Source organism: Anopheles arabiensis, chromosome 2, assembly GCF_016920715.1.
Source record: "Anopheles arabiensis isolate DONGOLA chromosome 2, AaraD3, whole genome shotgun sequence".
NCBI lineage: Eukaryota > Metazoa > Arthropoda > Insecta > Diptera > Culicidae > Anopheles > Anopheles arabiensis.
The window spans coordinates 86,710,379-86,730,455 of NC_053517.1; the positions used below are offsets into that span (position 1 = coordinate 86,710,379).

General features: G+C 43.8%; 2 protein-coding genes across 2 annotated transcripts; both read right to left on the minus strand.

Moving 5' to 3' along the window:
- Window positions 1-1,858: 1,858 nt before the first annotated feature.
- On the minus strand, window positions 1,859-12,366 carry LOC120897230 (cuticle protein 8). Its single transcript, XM_040301925.1, has 4 exons — window positions 12,268-12,366; window positions 3,365-3,478; window positions 2,319-2,511; window positions 1,859-2,243 (listed from the first exon to the last, which is right to left on the minus strand). Exons 1-4 carry the CDS (start codon window positions 12,277-12,279, stop codon window positions 2,134-2,136), a joined length of 429 nt encoding a protein of 142 aa, XP_040157859.1. The 5' UTR covers window positions 12,280-12,366; the 3' UTR covers window positions 1,859-2,133.
- A 2,029-nt stretch (window positions 12,367-14,395) lies between these two features.
- On the minus strand, window positions 14,396-15,063 carry LOC120894706 (larval cuticle protein A2B-like). Its single transcript, XM_040297462.1, has 2 exons — window positions 14,770-15,063; window positions 14,396-14,699 (listed from the first exon to the last, which is right to left on the minus strand). The coding sequence occupies exons 1-2, from the start codon at window positions 15,020-15,022 to the stop codon at window positions 14,494-14,496; spliced, it is 459 nt and encodes a 152-aa protein (XP_040153396.1). The 5' UTR covers window positions 15,023-15,063; the 3' UTR covers window positions 14,396-14,493.
- Window positions 15,064-20,077: the final 5,014 nt, after the last annotated feature.

A 20,077-nucleotide genomic window follows, 5' to 3' on the forward strand; every position in this document is an offset into this window, starting at 1 on the left:
ACGACTGACGTAGCCCACATACGTGTGTGATGGCTCTTGTTGCTGTACGTCAAGAGGCTGCGCTTAGGATTGGCGCCAGCCACAGTTTATTTGTTTATGATTAATGAGAGTGAGAGTTTTCCCCCTGCTGCTGCTGGTTGAGGGAGGCACACGCGCTGGACCGTTGGCCGAGCCACTTTTCTTATATCAGACCCTACGGCGTTGAGCGTTCGTGTGCTCGTGTGATGATTGTTTTCCCGAAGATGAACAACAATAAAACCGGACCGGGATGCCCGGTGTGCAACTACCTGATCGGGACGGGTAGCGGTTGTGTAACGTTCACTTCCCAATTGAGCTGGCTTTTGAATTGGGTTGAAATAACGGATTATGTGACACCGCATTGGAGTGCTGTGTTTTCTAAAGGATAAGTCGCAAGGCTCGTTTGTTTGAATTAGTGTTACATTGTAGGAGTTATTGATGGAGGCATTTCAATGAGTCGGCGGCTTAAGGAGAGAAATGTGTGTTATGTTTTGACTGTGAATCAAAGTACAAACTGAACAAAAAATAAAGATACATATTAAAGAAGCTCAAAGCGAAGATACATAAGCATAGTACATTTAGCATCTATTTCACCTATTTCAGCCAAAAACTAGTTTGGCTGTCATAAGTATGACTTAATATTACATCAAAACTAATGCATTTTTGATTATTTCCCTTTTTAACAAGCAAAGAAATATGTGTCGGAAATATTTAATGGTTCAAGATTTTAGTATATTTACATTGCAAACACTTGATGCGCGTACAGCGCACAATGATTTATTTTTATGCTAAAAATGAGGTTTATGTGTATTTTTTATCTAGTAGAAATTGCATCGGGTACATTGGTTAAGGTTTATATGTCATAAGTAATAGTATAATATTTTTTAGGTCATTTGGCAAGAACTTCTTTTGCTATCAAATTTGAAAAAGCTTTGAGAAATATTTAATTTTTATTTTTATCTCAATAAAATGTAAGTAGACTGCTCCCTTAAAGTCGTACGAAAGCTTGTACTACTTCACCCCAAAGCTTTTTTTTCCGGCATGTTTTCACAAGCTCCCTCTGCTATAAAATGTACTAACTCCTCCTGCAAAGCTTTAAAAGCTCTCCACTGCACCAAAAGCTTTGCTACCCGTTCCACCACTCATTCAATTCACATTTAACTTCATTCGAGTTGAGCTAGGCAAAGGAGGTGGCTGTCTGTCTACTTTTTTGCTGTTCACTATCGATCGATTGATCTCCCGTACACCAACAGTTGATTGAACTCGGTTTTAGCGGTTTCGGCAACCGCTTTGCCCTTGAACTTAATGTATTTTGATCGCTAGCTCGTGGCGAATCAGTACGTATGATGAATGGTGCAAAAATCGACTGACGTTGTCCGTTCGGATGGGAATATTTTGGATGGGAGCTTCTATGCTGGTCGCACAGGGTATCGGAGGGTATTGGCGCGTTTACATGAGAGAGTTTTTGGCGATGATCACAGTGCTTTTTTTGTCTTTGTCCTTCATAAATATTTTTAATCGATCATTAAAATAAACTGAGCCAAGAAATACGTTTTACTTGGATGTCGATTAAATGATGATTTAAAAAATACTTGCAAAAGAAACGCAATAATCAGTGTTAAAAGTGTTAAAATACCTTGAGGCTCTTTAGGAAAATTTCAAGGTTTTGTTAAAAATAGATTTAATACGCAGCTATTAATCATAAATGCTGACCTTTACCTTTTTGCTGTATAATTATAGTGCGTATACAAAAATCACAGTTGGTACGATATAAATCGCCAATCGATGGAAACGAAAAAGTATCTAGCACCGCAAATTAAATCGACACATAAAGAAAACATATTTTCGGTTTCCGTTTCCGAGGCAGTAGTCAGAAACATCTAATTTATTAGCATGAAAACATACACACAACTTATCAACTAGCATTGGCCTGTGTCAAACAGAAGAGGACAACATTGGTAAACTCTAAAATATTCATCTTCCAGCTGGATAGTTCAAAACAAGGCTTTACACGGATTTATCCTACTATGATGCAACTTGTCCCAAACCAAAGGAACGGTGGGATCGCGTGTAAAGCTCGCGAGATGCTCAGTATCGTCGCATCCAAGGGCTCGGCTACGATTTATGGACGCCCTGCACGAAAGCGACCGGTTTGGTGTTCCAAAGTGGCTGCGGAGGAGGCGTCCTTTTCCCTCCGGTGTGTATGTTGTACTGCTGAGAGCTTCCTGTAAGCATACGACACGGCGTATAAGTTAGCATAGACGTGAAATGGGTTCTCTGTTGGCCAACAATCAATTTACCTGGCGCAGTTGTTTTGATAACCGTCCGAAAGCCACTGTCGCCGTCGACCTCGTAGTGTACGGTGCGTACGAATCCGCCCGGCTCCAGCACACCGTAACCGCCGTGCACGTGGTCACCCTTTCGATTCTCCCAGTGATCGAACGACACCCCGGAAGGCGGATGATCGATGTAATACCGAAACGAGTAATCAATCTGTAACAATTAAGCCAGACCATTTAGTAAGCTGTCCCTCGGGCGGCTTTGGAAATGTGGTTCATTTTTCGTTTCGCTCTCAGGGCACGCTCCAATTAATGAGCTTCTCAGCTTCCTAATTGAAACATAATTGCGGGTGATCCCAAAGCCGCCCTGTAGATAGCACCTTATTAACTCAAAAAAGTCCGCCAGCAAAGGTAAGCGAAATGCGAAGCACGCAAATTGACTGCCTCCGGCAAGTTTTGGTCACCAACCACGATCGGACGTATCGCATTGAACCCTATACTATGTGATCTTGTGTGATTTACTACACATTGCACTAGCTCTCTACCTTGCTGTCTCTATCTCTCTGTCCCTATTTTTCAAACGCACGGGCACAAGGAGATATGTGCGCTTTCGCTAATTGAAAGTAATTTAAGCGTCGTAAATTCTCGACGAAAAGTTCAGACCACTGCAACCGTGGCGTTGGTGCAGTGATGCCCGACCAAAAGGGTGCCTGGGTACCATTTTTTTCGTCCATTGCTCTCCATTTATTTCGACCCAGCTAAAGAGCGCTCACACGGCACATGGTTTGATTTATTGCCAGTGCAAGGGTAGCCAATATTGAACGTAGAGCTACAGATTGAGTAAAACGCGGCGCTAGATACTGCCGAGTTCGCTGAGGAAAAATTGCTCTTTACATTCCCCAACCGGTATCAGAAGGGGTTGAAAGGGGTGGCCAGATAGGCAAACTTGTACCTTAATTATTATTTGATATGTAATTCGTATCGCGTTATTTACACCTGACGTAAGGAAGCAAGTCTTTTTCTCTGCTAGCGTTTTCTTGATTTCTTTCCCGGCCCACCACCATTACCTCAGCATTCTGTTGGTAATTTGACACGAACTCGACCAAGTGATCGCCGGCTGTCAGCAGGACGCAGAGGTGTGCCACGAGCCACATACAGGCAGCCGTTGGAAACAGGTTCATCTGGAACGAGGTAGAGATAAGGGCTGGCTTAGAAGTAGAATTATTTTTAGCTGTTTTTAAAACACGCACGCGTCACTGCCCAAATGTGGACGCGTACATGCAAAATTTTAATGCTATGAGATGGACGTGCTGCGATAAATGAGTTTCAGTTTCATCCCTTTGTCTCTCATCCTCGATTCAACAACCAGTCTCGGTTCCAAATGGAACGCAAGAACGCTTGATTTTATCATTTTGCGTTAATCATACGAGAATGAGGCTTTAAATAAAACGTTCTCAAACGATCGTGTGCCCGTACGATTGCGTACATAAACAACTCCCGCCAACAACAATGGATGAAAAATGTTCTCCTTCCTGTCATAAAGGCATGCTGCGGCAAAAACATCTCGCGCCGCGCGTTCGGTTCGTCGCTTGCTGTATCGTTAAAGTTCAAAGACTTGTGCGAAACGGAGCACTGAGCGCGCCTGTGTGTCATTTACCTCGCTCGGCAAAGACGATGCGTCGTTTCCGCTCACTTGCTCCCGAATTTTAGCATTGACCTTGGTATTTGCCCTGCGAGCCGTGGAGGAATGGAGAAAAGCTGGTTTACATTGTTTACGTTGCGCGATGTGTGTTCTTGCTTCCCGCCAGCGTGTAATGCTTCAAATTTCCCCTCTCCTCTGAAGCTTCTCGTTAAGCGGCTTGAATTGTGATTGTCACCTTTGCGTGAATTAAATACGGCGCAGTGAATTGAGCCCCAAGTATCCCAATGTCCTGCCCAGTGCCAGGAGCTACAATAAAGTATGTGTGGTGGAGGATCAAAATTCGGCTAACCGTTCTGTGCGTGGGTAGCTCCAAATGGGTCTGACATTTGGATGAGGTATTTATCCCGCTTCCGTCAGTGTCGTTTTGGTAGTGTTTGCAGAATATTGGATTTGATTGATCGGACGCTAAAGTTCAGCTGTTTGGGAAGTTCTCGGCCGTTGCGCAGCTGAGTTAGATTAAATTAAAGCCATAACTCTTGGATGTTTATTGCACGGTTCCAATTGTGAAACCAGTGCTGTATGATTCAACCAAACCGTGTGAGCCATACGAACTGGAACGTTTTATTTATTGAATGTTGTTTATTGTTTTAATATTTAATGACTGGAATTTTGAGGTGAATGAATGACTCATCTCTACACTATTGTTTAATTTGCTTTGAAATGCTATCACAAGCAAAACAATATCTGTTATGAAGGAGTGACTGAATTGAATTGTAGAACAATAATTTATCTTTTAAAGTTGAATTAAGGCGCACCTATTTCTAAGAAAAAGGCTGAATTTGGAAAATTAAATAAAGATTCTATGATATTTAAAAGATTAATCTTGCTAGTCGCATTAAACAGCACGACTGAATCAAGCTCTTTTGCTTCACAAATACTCGTTATCTCCTTCTTCAATCGATGCTTTTAACCTTCCTTGGTCAATGATTCATTCTAACGGGTACGGAACCATCAAAGAAAATCGCTTAAATCTACTACAGATTTAGTGCGCGTCACGATCGTACGACTCTGCACTGCGTCCCAGCAGCGAGCTCATCTGCCCGCAGGCAAAGCTAAGCCTACCGGCACGAATAAAATGGTTCTTGATTGTCTGATACCCATCACCGCATGCAGCTACAGCGGATCAATGTACAACTCCATGACGAATGACAGGTGCAGGTTGCTGAACTCCTTGGAGGGTTTTTCCCTTCGCTGCTAGAAGGTGCGAGATTGAGCGATTGTTTGTTTACAGGAAACGGAACATCAAAGCGTCTACTTTTTTTGCGCCTACCTATAACGACCCTCTTGCTAGCGGTGGCTTATTAGGATATATTGAAGCTCGTTAGATGCCGCCAGCAGCAGCTTTGACGTGTTGAAGACATGTTGATGAACGTCTTCTTTACTGCTCCATCTCCATCTATCACGTTTGCTGCCCACCCGCGAGTGACACGAGCAAACGGAACAGTTGCTGTCATTCTTGGGGATGTGCTTTTTTAGTTGCTCAACTGCTTCCTGGCGCACACTTAATGATGAATCATTAATGATGCCATTTTTTGCGTTCTTCCTCCTGCAGAAACTCATCATCTGCTAGAGTTCTCTCGGGGTGAACGGTTTTGTTCGATTCCCTCGGGCAGTTTGGTGGGCCGGAATCACTTCCCCTGGGGGGTTTGTATTTCTCTACCCACCTTACTCGGTGCTGGTTTGGTGCTGCTTGGTTTGTTTTTTTTTTGTGGTGCCATCGTCCGCAATACCATTTCTTACGACGCCGTATGAACTTGGCATTGAAGTTGGCTGTGCCGTTGCCAGCTTCCATGTGCAAAATAATAAGCCTCTCAAGGACGATCGAGCACTTTGACAGTGGTGCAGGGACTGAAGCAAAGGTAACGGGTGCTTGGAGAACCGTGCGAGTGTGCTTGTTTCAGCCGAGATGAACCAATTTCCACGGAGAGACTGAGAGATCGAATATTTGCTACCGCGATGCAGGAGATCCGATGCGATCGAGCGCGATATGGTGTCGCGTTCAATTTCTCGCACATCGGACACTTTACACCGCTTCAGCTACTGCTGCGTCCCGATCCGTACCGTGTTGTATTGTTTCTTCTCATGCAAAGTAGGCTACGATGATCTTGCTACCGTGGGGTGTTGTTTTCTGGTACGTAGTTACAGGTTTTTAGTGCGCTTACTCTGTTCGAAATGTTCAAGGTTGGAGCTTCATAAATGTCACACCCTGCGTGTTTACGATTGCGCCATCGCTAGGTCTGTAGCAGTTTACCATAATGGTAGATATTTATCGTTTTGAGAATGTAATTGATTTTATGAAATATTTTAAATGCATTCTCGTCATACCGATGGCCTTAGGGTTGATGATTGTGGTTTGCTGGTACCAAGATCCTATTTCAGATCGTAACGGAAGAGAGACATCAAGAGATTCAATCGGTTCTTTTGTTTGTAAATGAGTGTAGGGCTGATGTTTGATTGAGAGCAGCGTTAAAATCTTGAAGTAATCTGTACATAGCAGAACTTTCTTGTAGAAGTTAATTTTGGTCGCATGGTTTTAAACTGAGTCATGAGAAGTGAGATTTTCACACATTTTTTGTTGTGATATTCCTGACATACTTTAAACTTGCCTAATGTTATGAGCCTTACGGACCCGAAACTACCATAAAAGTTATCTGTGTTCAATGATAAATGGACAATACTTTCAAGCGTCAAACCTCCTATTTTGTCTTCCCTCAACATGTCAGATTACCTGTTTTACCATATCGTTACATATTAATCTTTGTCGTCGAGTATGCATTTTCGTAACCTTTTATGAGCATGTATGCGATTCTTCGGCTCCAAGCATACGGGTCGTCAATTTACTGATAAACATCAGCACCGTTATTGCGCTGACCTATGGTTTAGGTGCTGCCAGCCGTACAAACCGTATCTCCTTGCGAAGAGTTCATGAACCCTTTTCACACCTGCGAGGGAACTTGATGGATGGATTGATCATAAAGCTGCGATCTAGCCGTGTGCATTACTTGGATGGAAGAAAAAACTGTATTCCACAACGTCAACCATTGTGCTCGTGCGGAACGATGCTCTCAAATGTTAATTACTTTCCGGAGGGCCGGCTCCGGAGGCCTCGGTCCGGCCCATCTGAAGCGTATCGCCGTCGTTCGTCCATGTGGATGCAGCGAAGGTCATGTGTTTTTTTGGGTGCTCTCTGATGCCTTGCCCCGGCACCGAACATTTGTGGTCATCACAATGCCGTTTCGGTGCAGCAAATTAATCCGTTATAATTAATGTTTTGACCAGTGCCGGCTAATGGCGGGGCTGCCGGCTGGTATCTTTTGGTTCAGGGTTAGCTGTGTAGGAAAGGTCACTGAAAAGACCACGGATCATCACCGCAAAATATTTCTTGCGAGCATTTGCTGAGATGTACAATGGGTGAAATGATTTAGTACGGTAGGTTTTCTATATCCTTACCTGCCGCAGAAGCATAGACATTCTTTTCCATCATTAAACATGTAAATTTTACAACGCATAAACCGCTACTACCCCTAGTCGAACAGAATTACTTCATCAGTAAACGTCGTATGCAATATTTTTCAAAATCGGATTGACGTCATTAATTGTCTAATGAAAGTCATTAATTAACTTCGAAAGGGAAGGGACTATGGCGTGATATTTATTTGCATGTAAATTAAAGCACTAATTGGCGCACGATTGAAGATCACATAGACCACATCGCGAGTAGGTTGGTACAAAAAATCGACCATCACTATAACACGTTGCAAGCTTTACGCTCGAACTGCAACGAAACGCGATCGAAGGGAATGGATATCGATCGTTTTACAAGTGACTAAAGCAGCTAACCATACTCTCCTGGGGAAGAGATCGATTTGCTCACCGCTTATTGCAGCAAGTGTTAAGGCGCTGATTTGTTCGGACCACTAGTGACGGGGCTAGCGCTCCGTAGCAGAACGTGACCAAATCACTGGCCAGATTCAGGTGTTAAGTACGTCCACAGCTGCGAACATGAAGATCCTAACGTACTGCTGCGATAATGGTACTACCCAGGCACCGCCGCAACCAATTCAGGATTGAAGCGATTTGGAAAATTTAGGTTGTGTCCATTTTCCGGCCATTTGAGGCGCACGCTGACGGCCTTCCGCCCGTAAGGCTATCGGTTGCATCGCTTGCGACACGTGATTCCGTGGGGAGGGAAAAACGACACAGCCCGTCCCGGTACGTAACCGGTCGGTGCTGCACAAAATCGCCGACTGCACTTCGAACTGCTCGGCAGCAGCTCGCCATCTCTAACCTTGCGGGCTAATAAATTTTCTTTTATGGTTGGGTTATTAACAATTTATCAACCCAGTGGGCTTGCATTGGAGCGCCACGCCGGTTTGGACTGGGGTATATCTTCGTGTCTGTTGATTGAAGCCGATTTGCAACCGCACCGGAGCCGGAGTTTGATTCACTCCCGATAGGGTACAATTTTCCACACCACCCCAAGCGGCCCGCATCATTTATCGATCGCTAAACGGCTAACATGATGCGATCCACTCACCGGATCAGTCGTTTCAAACGGACCGATAAGGATACATTACAGTGAGTGGAGAGGCAAGCGGCGAAAAAAAAATCTCTTCACACTGTTCCACACGAACTGGTGTTTGAATCATGCCGAAATAGATCGTAAATCTTTTTAACATCTCATAAAAATAGTTTTATGCAACGATCAGCACACTCGATCTGCGCAGGTGCCGGTAGAGTACGCCGATGGGGCTCGGTGCACCGATGATAAAGTACCCGTCTGTGAAGGTCCATCGAGTTGACGATGATAAGTCATTGTAGGGCGTTGTCTATTACGCCTTCGAAAGGGGAAGGAACAGTATGGTGTGTACCGGATGAAAGGCTCGCTGTTAAAGGAAGCTAACCATTTAGCGTTAATTGAAAATGGCCGGACAGGTTGTTTTGGGGTTTGTTGGTTAATTTAGAAACGGGGCTGGGGCTAATGAATAATTCATTTTCTTGATTAATTTTAAGGCACAGCTCGATACATTGTTGCAGGGCGTACCGACATGTCGGTTCGTCGTCTGCAGACGCGTTGTAGTTTTCTGTGCTAAATTTTAATTCAAAATACCCTTTTAGTTCCGAATACACAGATGTATTAATTCAAACACAAGAAAAGTCCTTAAAATGTTAATCACATAGTCTTCATATTTCAAATCAAGTTACGAGTCATAAATCACCAAAACATTGTTTGTTTGTGAAAGCCTCACAAATTGCGTTTGAATTTTAACAAGGTAGTTGCTTCAATCGTCTAACCTTGTCGAAGATATGGTAGCTCCCGAAATGATTCCCATTAACTTAATGGTATAGGACATTCACATCACAATGTGGTTGGCAGTGCACGTGCCAATCGTCACGACCACTAAAACAGTGCCCGTACGCTTACAAGTAAATAGTCGTGTGGTAGCACAAATCGTACCGACTGGAGGGAACATCGTACGTTTCGTTCAATAAACATTACTTTAAGCCATACTTCACTGCAAAGGCTTACAGTGGCCGGCAATATAAAGTGGCCACTACTTACAATTTTACATTTTTTACATTTTTTCCGTGAAAAATGAAGTTATTGTACTGCTTTACTTTTTGAAACATTGCTCGTGATATGCTTAAGTATGCGCAGTACCATAGCATGACAAAAATGAGAAGTTTGCTCCAAGAAAAAATATTTTTTCCAAAATTGATCAAAATCACTGTGCCAAAATAAAGTGCCCACTTTATTCATTCTACAGAAAATATTTTTCTGAACAAATATAACACCAAACTTATAATTTATATGCGTTCCTCTCGCATTCTTCACGTGTTCGAGGACCTTTGACATAATTTATTTTGTTTTATTTGCACGTATTTGGCATTTGTTCTTCCTAGGAGTATTTCAGAGCTTTAACATATTTTGTTTTTCATAATCACGTCATTCTCACCACATTTGCATCAAAATTTGCACACGAAATCTCGATAGGATTAAAGTTAAGTCTAAGTGGGAGCCATTAAAGAAGTTTTATTCGATTTGATTGAAAAAAATAATTCAAAAATTCTTCGTGTATAACTTGAGTCGTCTTCCTGTTGTAACATCAATTTATTTACTAACTCCGTATTTTTCACAGAAAACAGATAAATTCACACAGGATGCTTATATAGGTATTAGCTTTCATTATGCCGTCGATTCAAACCATGCTCTCCACTTCTCGTATAAAAATCCCCTCCCTGGTCATCACATTGCACTCTTCATACATATTGGTTTGTTGGATCGCGTCTAGATATTTTTGAACATCAGTTCTAATTTGGACTCATCTGTCCAAATATCAGTTTTTCAACAATCTAACGATACATCTGCATGTTCTTGATCGTATTGAAGCCAATTGGCTTTGTTAGTCTTGCTGTAGCTCGGGCGAGGAACTTGAAGGACGCCACATCTAACGAGCAGTAAATTACGAAAATTGCAATGTGATAGCTAGGGGGTGTTTATCTTTAGGAGTAGCGGGAAAACTGGTGTGAATCGAAAGTACAACTATGGCTGATACCTTTTTTAACATTCTTCATCAATTCTTTGGGATATTTCTTTAAAAAAATGGGGTTTGAAAACTAAAAACATGTTCCTACAGGCTAACATCTCAACACACACAATCAATACAAAAAACATTTCTCAACTAGTATCGTATAAAACACCTTGCATGTCCTCCATGAAGTCTAAATCTTGGTTCCATCGAGAATTTGTGGCAGATTCTATGTGCGAAGGTGGATAAAACTGGTGTCACAAACAAATAATTTTAAATTTTAAGCTCTTGATAACGCTTGAGAAGAACCAGATGCAAAAACAAGATGCAGAACTAGATAAACCTTTAAAAAATAGAAAAAAAATACGCTAAAGATCCATGGCTAAAGAACATGTAAAGAATGCGAGAGGAACGCATATAAATTATAAGTTTGGTGTTATATTTGTTCAGAAAAATATTTTCTGTAGAATGAATAAAGTGGGCACTTTATTTTGGCACAGTGATTTTGATCAATTTTGGAAAAAATATTTTTTCTTGGAGCAAACTTCTCATTTTTGTCATGCTATGGTACTGCGCATACTTAAGCATATCACGAGCAATGTTTCAAAAAGTAAAGCAGTACAATAACTTCATTTTTCACGGAAAAAATGTAAAAAATGTAAAATTGTAAGTAGTGGCCACTTTATATTGCCGGCCACTGTATGTCTAGCAACAGCAGCACCGCATGTACAGCATCTATTCACCACTCAATTCGCATGGAGACATCCAAGCGTAGGAAGCACACCAATCAAATCGTGCACGAATTCTACAAATTGCTAGTTTGAATCATTCAGCCTCACTCAGGCTCATCATTCATCCAGTCGTTGAATATGAAACAAATATGATCTTCAACCAACCAACATTCCCCTTTCCACAAAATGCTTCGAACGACAACGTTCATAAAAAAAGTTGGAAGTCTCGGTGAGCCGCTCGATCCGTGGTACAAAACGTAACCAAAACGTGTGAATTTTACGCGAAGGTTGTTCACAGTCAAAGCGAGCGTGTTTGCTCCGCATTAAAACGATGCTCCAGTACACAATGCTTCAACCATGCGGCAATTGTGTTCCGGATTTGGCGCAAAAAGCTATCGACAAAATTAATGACTGGTGAAAATAGAAATTTTCATTTTTATCGACCAGAAAACGGTGCCCACCATGAATCGTGATTAATATATTTTTCATAATTTTCCAACGATAGTCGTTATCACACAACAAACGTTGCAGCTGATAATTGTTCCGCCCCTGGTTGAAGCCATTTTCCCAGTCCCCATTGGCTCGCTCGGTGGTCAATGGGAAAATATCAACGTGATTGAGAGTATCGTGATTTTTTATGAAAGCTTTTCACCCGATTTCAATTACCCTAACGAGTGGCAGCACAACCAACTTCCCATCCACGGCGCCGTGGTTAATAATCCATCATAACTGTGAGCTAAGATTTTCTGCACGAAACAACGATAAAGCTGTAGCTGTAAAGTTCACCCCTCTAGCAAGCTTTCAATGAATGGGTTGATTCCACTGCACTTCATCAGCCACCGTAGAGTCATTCGGAACGTATTAAATCCTGCGGTGAATTTGTCGTTTTGCAATCATTGTGGTTCATAAATCAAGAAGACTGTTCTGTTTGCTCTCACCGGGCAGCGGCGAGTGAGAGAGAATAGGTAACAGGATGGGAATGACGGTGACGGCAATCAATCACGTACTTTATGTTTCATCTGCTTACCACCAGATGGCACGTTTTCGGTGAAGGCAAGTTTAGTAGTTGCACAGGGACTTCGTTGCTTGTTGGGCACGTTACAATCACTCACCTTGCCTTTTCTTGCCAACGGGTAAAGAACTTCTGACGAAAGATGTTTCAAGATACACCAACGGCACAACAGACGCAAATAAGACGTGAACACTTTTACAGGCTTTGTGCAATCGATTGCCTTGGTTGTGGTTGAGCTGGCCTGCACACACTATCAACACTATCAAACATCACCATTAAAAGCACCTGGAAGCACTAATTGAGTTTTTTTGTGTGGTCGTCTGCGTTACTGTAATGGTCCATGACACTAAGATTCGCTATTCTTCTGCCTGCTAATAGCTCACTTACGACTCCTCCTTACAAGCTTTCTCTCCCTCCGTTTTCTTCCTTTTCTTCAAAACATCAACACACAGACGCCTTCAGTAGCTGATACGGACGGTGCCTTGTTTTGGGACACCCTGCACCGCGGCTGAATGGGCTGATGTCGCAACCGGAGCGACGATTTGCAATGACGACGACACCGATCGATCGATCGATGGATGATGAAACTCTGCCTGCCGTTCGTCTGGAGCAGCAGCACAAAATTAGGTTTTCCGATGCGCACCCTCCCGAGTGCCGCGAGAGGAAATTGTTCGAATCGAATGCGATGATGTACATGTTTATGTGAGTGTGTGTGTGTGAATTTGTACATTGAATTGTGGCGTGATGGTGCGCCTAGGATCGCGACCGCACGCCACGGCCATTAGGATCCGGGCTAGGGCTGGCAATCTTCGCTCCATTAAGCGAGGGAGCGAGACGGCACTTTTAGAAGTATCTCCGATGAAACGATTAGCAATTGGCGAAGGGGCCGCAAGAAAGGGGATTGGTGTTTGAAGGAGGCGCCTCCAAGCGCAATGGAACGCAATCAGCGCAGCATCGTGGTGAGCATCAAGCGAGCGAAGCGCGATCACCGGTCTTAACCTCCGGCGTGCTGGGGAGAACGATCGTGCCGTACTAGCAGGTGAGCAGGCTGATGATGGACACCAACCAACCAACCCACTAACCAACCGCAGTGATGGGGCCCAGCAACGTGAGCAGCACGTCGTCACACATCCCAGCAGGAACACAGTTGCCTCGGTGTGTGTGAGAGTGGTTTTTAGATATTACTGTTGTTTTTTTTTATTTCAAACGCTGTGTACATTTAAAAATATGAGATAATATCGAAGACACTTGGCAGATGAGCTACGCTCCGTACTTTTGCGCTCACACTCACCAGTCGAGTGGGGGAGAGGCCACACGAAGATGCCACAATGAAGTAATCAACGGGCTGTACCGCTTCACGTAGTGACTACAATGTCGAAGGACTCTGTCTCGGTGCGAAAGGTGATGGTTGTTGGGTATTTCGGTGCGGTCGGCAGTGGACAAAACGCGTGCGTTGTTCTGTTATGTGCGGTACATAGTAACCTTCAATTGAGGCTGCCCAGTATGGTTAACTATAAGGCTGGTAAACGTCACAACTGTTTTCATAATTATGTTCAAGCCTTAATTGTGAGTAACTACTGCAAAGTATGCTCAAGGTTATGTGGAAGATACACTTACAAGAGTGAAGATGATTTAGGTTAAACGGATTTGATGATCATCTATTTTTTGAGCGGTTATAGAGATATTGGATGTTGTTGATTGAATGGATCATTCATGACCTACTAGCAGATCTAAACTGGCATAAACATGTTGAATAACATTGCACACCATGTTTTCAGACAAAATGGTAGCGTGGAACATGGTTAACATGTTGATTAAACTATGCACTCATTGCTTCAATAAAGCTATTAATCAAAACCCAACATTTTGCGGTGAATAAAGACGCCTCCTCGATCACCTATCGCAGCGTGACATTCTTCGGATTTCTATAGCATACACGACCATGTGTCGATTGTCGCTCAATACCCCCACGCTGTGCGTTACAAATCGTTACCACGATGACTAGATTTGCCAGCTTCCATCTCCAATTCTATTGCCTTCGCCAATCGGATTCCTGCCGATAGATTCTTGATCCTCACAACTACTACCAAAACCAAAAAAAAAAACAACATTAGCACAATGCATAGACTATTGCAGCGGAATCCGCTCGAACCGGGTTTATTTTCTATGTAAATTCCATTATGACAACATCACGAAGTCAAAAGGGTCTAGGTCTTTCGAATCAGCTGAACTTCTTCAGCTTGCTGTAGCTCTGCCCGACGATATGGTGGGTGTCTGCTGCTTGCTTTACCGCCAGCTGCTTGCCCAACTCCTCCGGATGCTTTGGTTTGCCGATCTTTTTCACGATCGCTTCGAACCCATTCCGATCGTCCGCCCGATACTCGACGATGCGCTGTGTACCGTCCGGTTCATCCAGTGTGTACGATCCTGGATTAAGAGCATCATCACAATGATTCTGGTCCTTGGTTCCTTGCCCTCACCGTGTGCCACAACTTACCCTTCACGATGTCACCGTCTCGCATTTCCCACTGACTCTTGTGATCACCCGTCAGCGGATCTTTGACACCGTACTCGAACTGATACTTCGGGTAGGCGTAGTAATCCTGCGACTCTTCGATCAGCTCCTTGCCCGCATCGACTTCCTCGAGCTGGTAGCTTGCCTGGCGTGGTTTGTGCTTTACCGCCGAATGTTTGATGTGTGCACCGTGCACTAACGCAACAAGGCAAATGATTGTGAAGAGTTTGAACATGTTGACTGCTGTTTTTTGAGGATGCACCCGCGTGTTTGAAGAAGCTTCCAAACTGATGATGCATGTTTGGAGTTACATTGCTTTTATAAGAATTGCTGCAAAGGGTGGTGCAATGCTGTGAGCAACCCATGCCGAAGGGTTAGTAGAAAGTGGGTGAACTGTTCCGACACGGTTCGATGATCGCGACGGTTGGGCTGGGTGTTCTTGGGCTAGACCTTAATTCTTGAACTTGAGCAAATGGTGTCTTACTTTCATTAATGGACTGCAGCCACGAATCGATCAAGGTCAAGTGTTGTGTGGATAGAGGGTGGAATTAAATCAATTGTTTGATTTGGTCATGAAGTTGCAAGGCAAATTTAAATCTTTAAATCATTTCCTAAAAAAACTTGTTGTAAAAAGTGTAGTAGACATAGTAAACTATAAAATTCCATCGTATGTAGAGCGTCTACACTTCACCATGAGCCTTCTAAGTGCTCAGTAATTGATTTGTTCAGCTTGCGATTATCTACAATTTGGTCGGTTTATGTCAAGGCCACAGTGTATATTTGCACTAACTGGACAACCACAATGTCCACACGTTCCGGATCAGCCATCAACCACCGGCCTACGACGGGACGGTGTGCGCTAGCGCACAGCTACAGCTACCCTTCCCTTTGCAACGCACTGTTTCGACGCAATTTGCATAGCGAGTGGCCGTGATTGACATTGCCTGCAATCATGCCGTCATCGGGTAAGGGCACACCGGTGGCTTTTGTATCATCAACATTTGGCCAATGCGAGTGGCGTACGCTGGCAGGCAGGCCGCAACTGGGGATATGTTGCGCCGAGCTGGAAGGAAATGCACGTCGCTGAAGACGATCGCGGGACGATTGTGTAATGAAGAGCTCAACCGGTTATGGCCGATGGTAGAGTTGTATTGCTATCTTTGGCAACATGGCTGGTGACATTGGTGAGTGCTGTAGGGTGCTGACATACGAAAAATTGGTACTGTTGTATAGGTCAATTCAGATGCTACTACAGCAGCTTTTAAGTGTCAATGTGGGATAATTGATGTTGGCTGCTTCTCGGATTTTTTTTTTGCACTGAGAGGAATATCTATTTGGCATGACGACCTAAGCGGTCATACTGAGTTTTACAGACATGCCAGACGAGACGAATGATTTCAAAATGGACCAACCAAATTTTACGATCTAAAATTATTAAATAGAATCGACAAAGTTTTCTATGTATAGTGGTCCTCATGACATGTATCACCCTTTCTGGAGAGAGAATTTTTGTTTGAAAAAGACTCAAAGTAAATCTGAGCATGAAAGTCAGGCTTAAATAGTGCTGTATGCTTAAGGTATTAATTAAAATAATATAAGAAGTAACGCAAAATACATCTTTCAAATGAAAATCCTCTTAATATCCTCACAGCACTACCCATCATGACCTGCTTTGATAAGGTTTATGTTTTATTTCCTCCCTGCTCTGCTGGAATTCGGATGTACCGCCACATAAAGAGCACTCGTCGACCTTGTGATGAAATGTCAGTCACTCATTGCATCATCTCCTTGCCCAGTCCAAATCGCAAAACAAAACAAGAATAGCAGGCCCGGCCCGAACGCACCCAGGAATGGAAGGAATAAAATAAAGTGAAACACATTGAGCAACCACACATTACCAGTTTACACAACAGTGGATGCGCCAGAACACTTGCCCTCTCAAATGAGGTGGAGTGCCTTCGGGCGAAAAGATGGTCCATTGCGCAAAAACAGCGCTGAACCGATCGAACCAACGCCATCCGTTCGCGTTACCGCATTCGTCGTATCTCTTCCAGGGTCATCTGGAGGCGATACGGTCGGTGGTACGAGCCGCAGGATCTACATCCTTCCCGCAGGCATCTTAATTCCGTTCACCGCTTTCGCACAAAAGGTCAAGAACGGCACAATCGCGCCTGGTTGGGCGTATGGTGCCCGCTGGCCGGAGTCGTCTGCCAAAGGCGCGGAGAAGGTGGAGTACGCGGTCGCTGTCGCATCTTAAGCAGCTGGACGCTGCGCTACACTTTAAGGTCTCGCTCGTTAGCTGTTAAACCTGTTTACGTTTCGAACGCCACCAAGAACTGCAGTCACCTTTGCCGAGCTGGGGATCATTGCATTCAGGAAGTAATTTGGGCTCTGCTTTGTTATTGTTCTGGTTGTGCCGGTCTAGTGGTTCCTCGCACCGATACTGTAGAATATCGTGATAAATGTCTTCCTAATCTTCCCGATTAGTAACGTTGGCATGGCATTTAAGACGGGCTCCAATTTGGGACGGTTTGCCGAATGGTACCATTCGTTCGATTGAATTCATTTGCGACTGGACTAATGCCCGTACGTCACCTCGTTCACTAAAGCTGATCATAAAATCGTTGATTTGACATAATGTTCGCTTCCCTGCCGTCACTTCCCGTCGCGTTTGCCCATAACACGCGTTTTACACAAAGAAACAAAGGTAGTGTGATTGGGTGAACAAAATTTATTGAATTCGAGAATGGAGCGTCGTGCGAGAACTTTACCATTTCCCAAACGGCACCGGTTGTGCCTGTAAAAGGCTCGATCCGTTCTAATTCTAGCCGCTGCTCGCTGCTCACACCTTATCTCGATTTCGCAAGTGTCGCAGTGCCATATGCATCGACATCGATTGATCTGCAGCTCCCTGCAAGGCTGGTGGCTGGACTTGTGTTGCTTGTGGAGAAAACGGGCTTGCCGCGGGTTTGTAACACCGTTGACGATCAATTTCAAAGTCGGCACCCGGTGTAGTCTGGTCGGATTGTTTGTGGCATCGATGGGTGCTACAATGTTACACATTCGAAGGTGCTCCAAGTGCGCTCTGAATCGATGATCAGTGATTGATAAGTCCCGGATTGGGAACGGGAGTCCATTTGCTGGCGGGCAGCTGGAAAAATAGAGTCGTTGAAAAGGAGGCGTGATCGGTAATCAATTGTAGTGATTAAAGATGATTTATCATGTGCTCGTTGGTTGATCTTAGAAGCCGTCGGCTGGGAGGGTAAAAGTTGTTTTAATTCTGTCCACTTGGAGCTAGTTTAGCAAAGAGTGCCACTAATGGTGTTCGATTTCTACACACTGCCATTTAACTGTGGCAACGCTAGAAATCGATAGTGATTGATGAACTCAACGTATTTCTTTATTAGTAAAGTCTTGTTAAAAAAAAACTGAAAATGGAAAACGGCATTGCAAAATGCTTTGGGTTGAGATTGGAATACAACATTTTAATTTACAGTATTTAAAGTTTTGGTTTTAATTATTTTTTGTTATATTTCAAAACTACCCTTTTTTAAACTGAACTACCGTTGCGTAAATAAATACGAAACATTAACTTAAATCAATACTGAATGGTTTACATTACCTGTAATCAAATGGGTTAAAAGGTTTGACTTACCTCATTGAAGACAAATGGTAATACTAGTGACAAAAGATACTACAACTCTGTATTTTTGTGTTATCTCGTGTGGCCTTGCGGTTTAAATCCTACCGATTGATCAAAATGCCGGTGTCAAGTAAACAACTTACCAATTTACGAAAAAAAAGCCACAAACAACAGTAAACACTTAAATACCAGCTCGTGCATCCTGTTCACGCATTCGGTGTACCTTTTATGGAGAAATGTGCCAAACAGCCGACACCCAGTTCACAAAAAACAACAACCTTCCCTCAAGCTTTACGAGCCTCGAGCTACGATAAAAGCTCGCGAAGGATGCGCTGAAAAGGTTGAACGCGTGCAGACTTGTCGGCGTTGTAGGGTTAAGCACATACAAAAAAAATCGCACAAAATCCAACACCCGAAACATGGCGTAACCGTTACACGCAGTACACATTATGTTGCTGTAGGTCGGCATGCCGTAGAAGGCGAAAGCAAAGCACAGCGAAAAAAGACAATCCACGCGCTGGTACGATAAGCAAACACACATCACGCAGTGAAAAGAATCAAGCAAAGCGTTTTTAAAGGCTGTGATATATAAAACGGGGTTGGTGCAGAAGCAGCCGGGGTACATCTTGCTGTGGGTAAAACGATAAAGTTCATGTTCATGTCCTCTGCCGTCTGTTGGTTGAGATGATAAATGGCAATCGCGCGTTGCCACGTATCGCAAGAAAGAATCACCGAGATCGCCGACCGGAACCGGGCCAAGAAGACGCATCAGCTGCGTTACAACACGACACGAACCTTTAGACACACGACGCAAGACAAGATGGAAAGGGGGAGGTTGAAAGACAAGCTTAAATCACTGTAAAAGGGGCTCGTGCTTCAAATTTCACTTGCATCTTCGCAAGGGCAGCCGTAGTGCATATGGCAACGCTGCCACGGGGCCAGTGCACCTTGAGGATGGCATTTAATGCTCAACGTACCGCCACTGCCTTGAATTGATGATCTTTAGACGCCTCGCACCGATCGCGCATTTCCGAGTGGTCGTCCCAGAACGACAAAAAAAGGGGGGCCACAACCAATGGTGAAATTTAAGGTCCGAGGTCCTCTTTCGTTAACGATCTCCGCCCGAAGTGCTCCAGTTATGGTGGCACTCCGTTTTCCTTCAACTATACCTTAAAGTTCAACTGCTTGCTGTTCTTTCTTCTTGCGGTGCGGTGGAAAATGTCAAAACGGTTTCGGAGGGGCCCACGGTGCCCATGAGCCGGTGGGCAGTTGGCGATTGTAAAGGTCGTTTGGATAGTTTGAGGTCATCTAGAGTCTTCGGAAAGTTCCAGTTAAGATACAAAATCGGAACTATTTTTCTTTCCGAACCATTGCGCTTGTTTTGTGGCTTATCGTACAATTGGAGACGTGGTGGAAGAACACTCAATGACATTCCCCATAACGTCATCTTCTAACAACGTCCTTTCTCTCCGTTCTTTTCGTAATCAAGTCAAACCCTTGCCAGGAGGTCGTTTACCTTTCTAAAGCAATTATTTTTGCATAAATTTGTGAACGTTTCGGTGCATTTGGACGAATGTTCCCTTGGTGCCACGTGCCAGATACCGTAGGTGCATCATCTTCGTCATAAAGTGAATGTGGAGCAATCCG

Bases quoted from the DNA above. Each gene is read 5' to 3' on its own strand.
- LOC120897230 (XM_040301925.1), bottom strand. The intron at 2,512-3,364 runs GTAATGGTGGTG...TAATTGTTACAG, and splicing joins ATTACCAACAGAATGCTGAG to ATTGATTACTCGTTTCGGTA. The intron at 2,244-2,318 runs GTAAATTGATTG...GTATGCTTACAG, and splicing joins TATCAAAACAACTGCGCCAG to GAAGCTCTCAGCAGTACAAC.
- LOC120894706 (XM_040297462.1), bottom strand. From the start codon at position 15,022: ATGTTCAAACTCTTCACAATCATTTGCCTTGTTGCGTTAGTGCACGGT. The intron at 14,700-14,769 runs GTAAGTTGTGGC...CTCTTAATCCAG, and splicing joins AGACGGTGACATCGTGAAGG to GATCGTACACACTGGATGAA.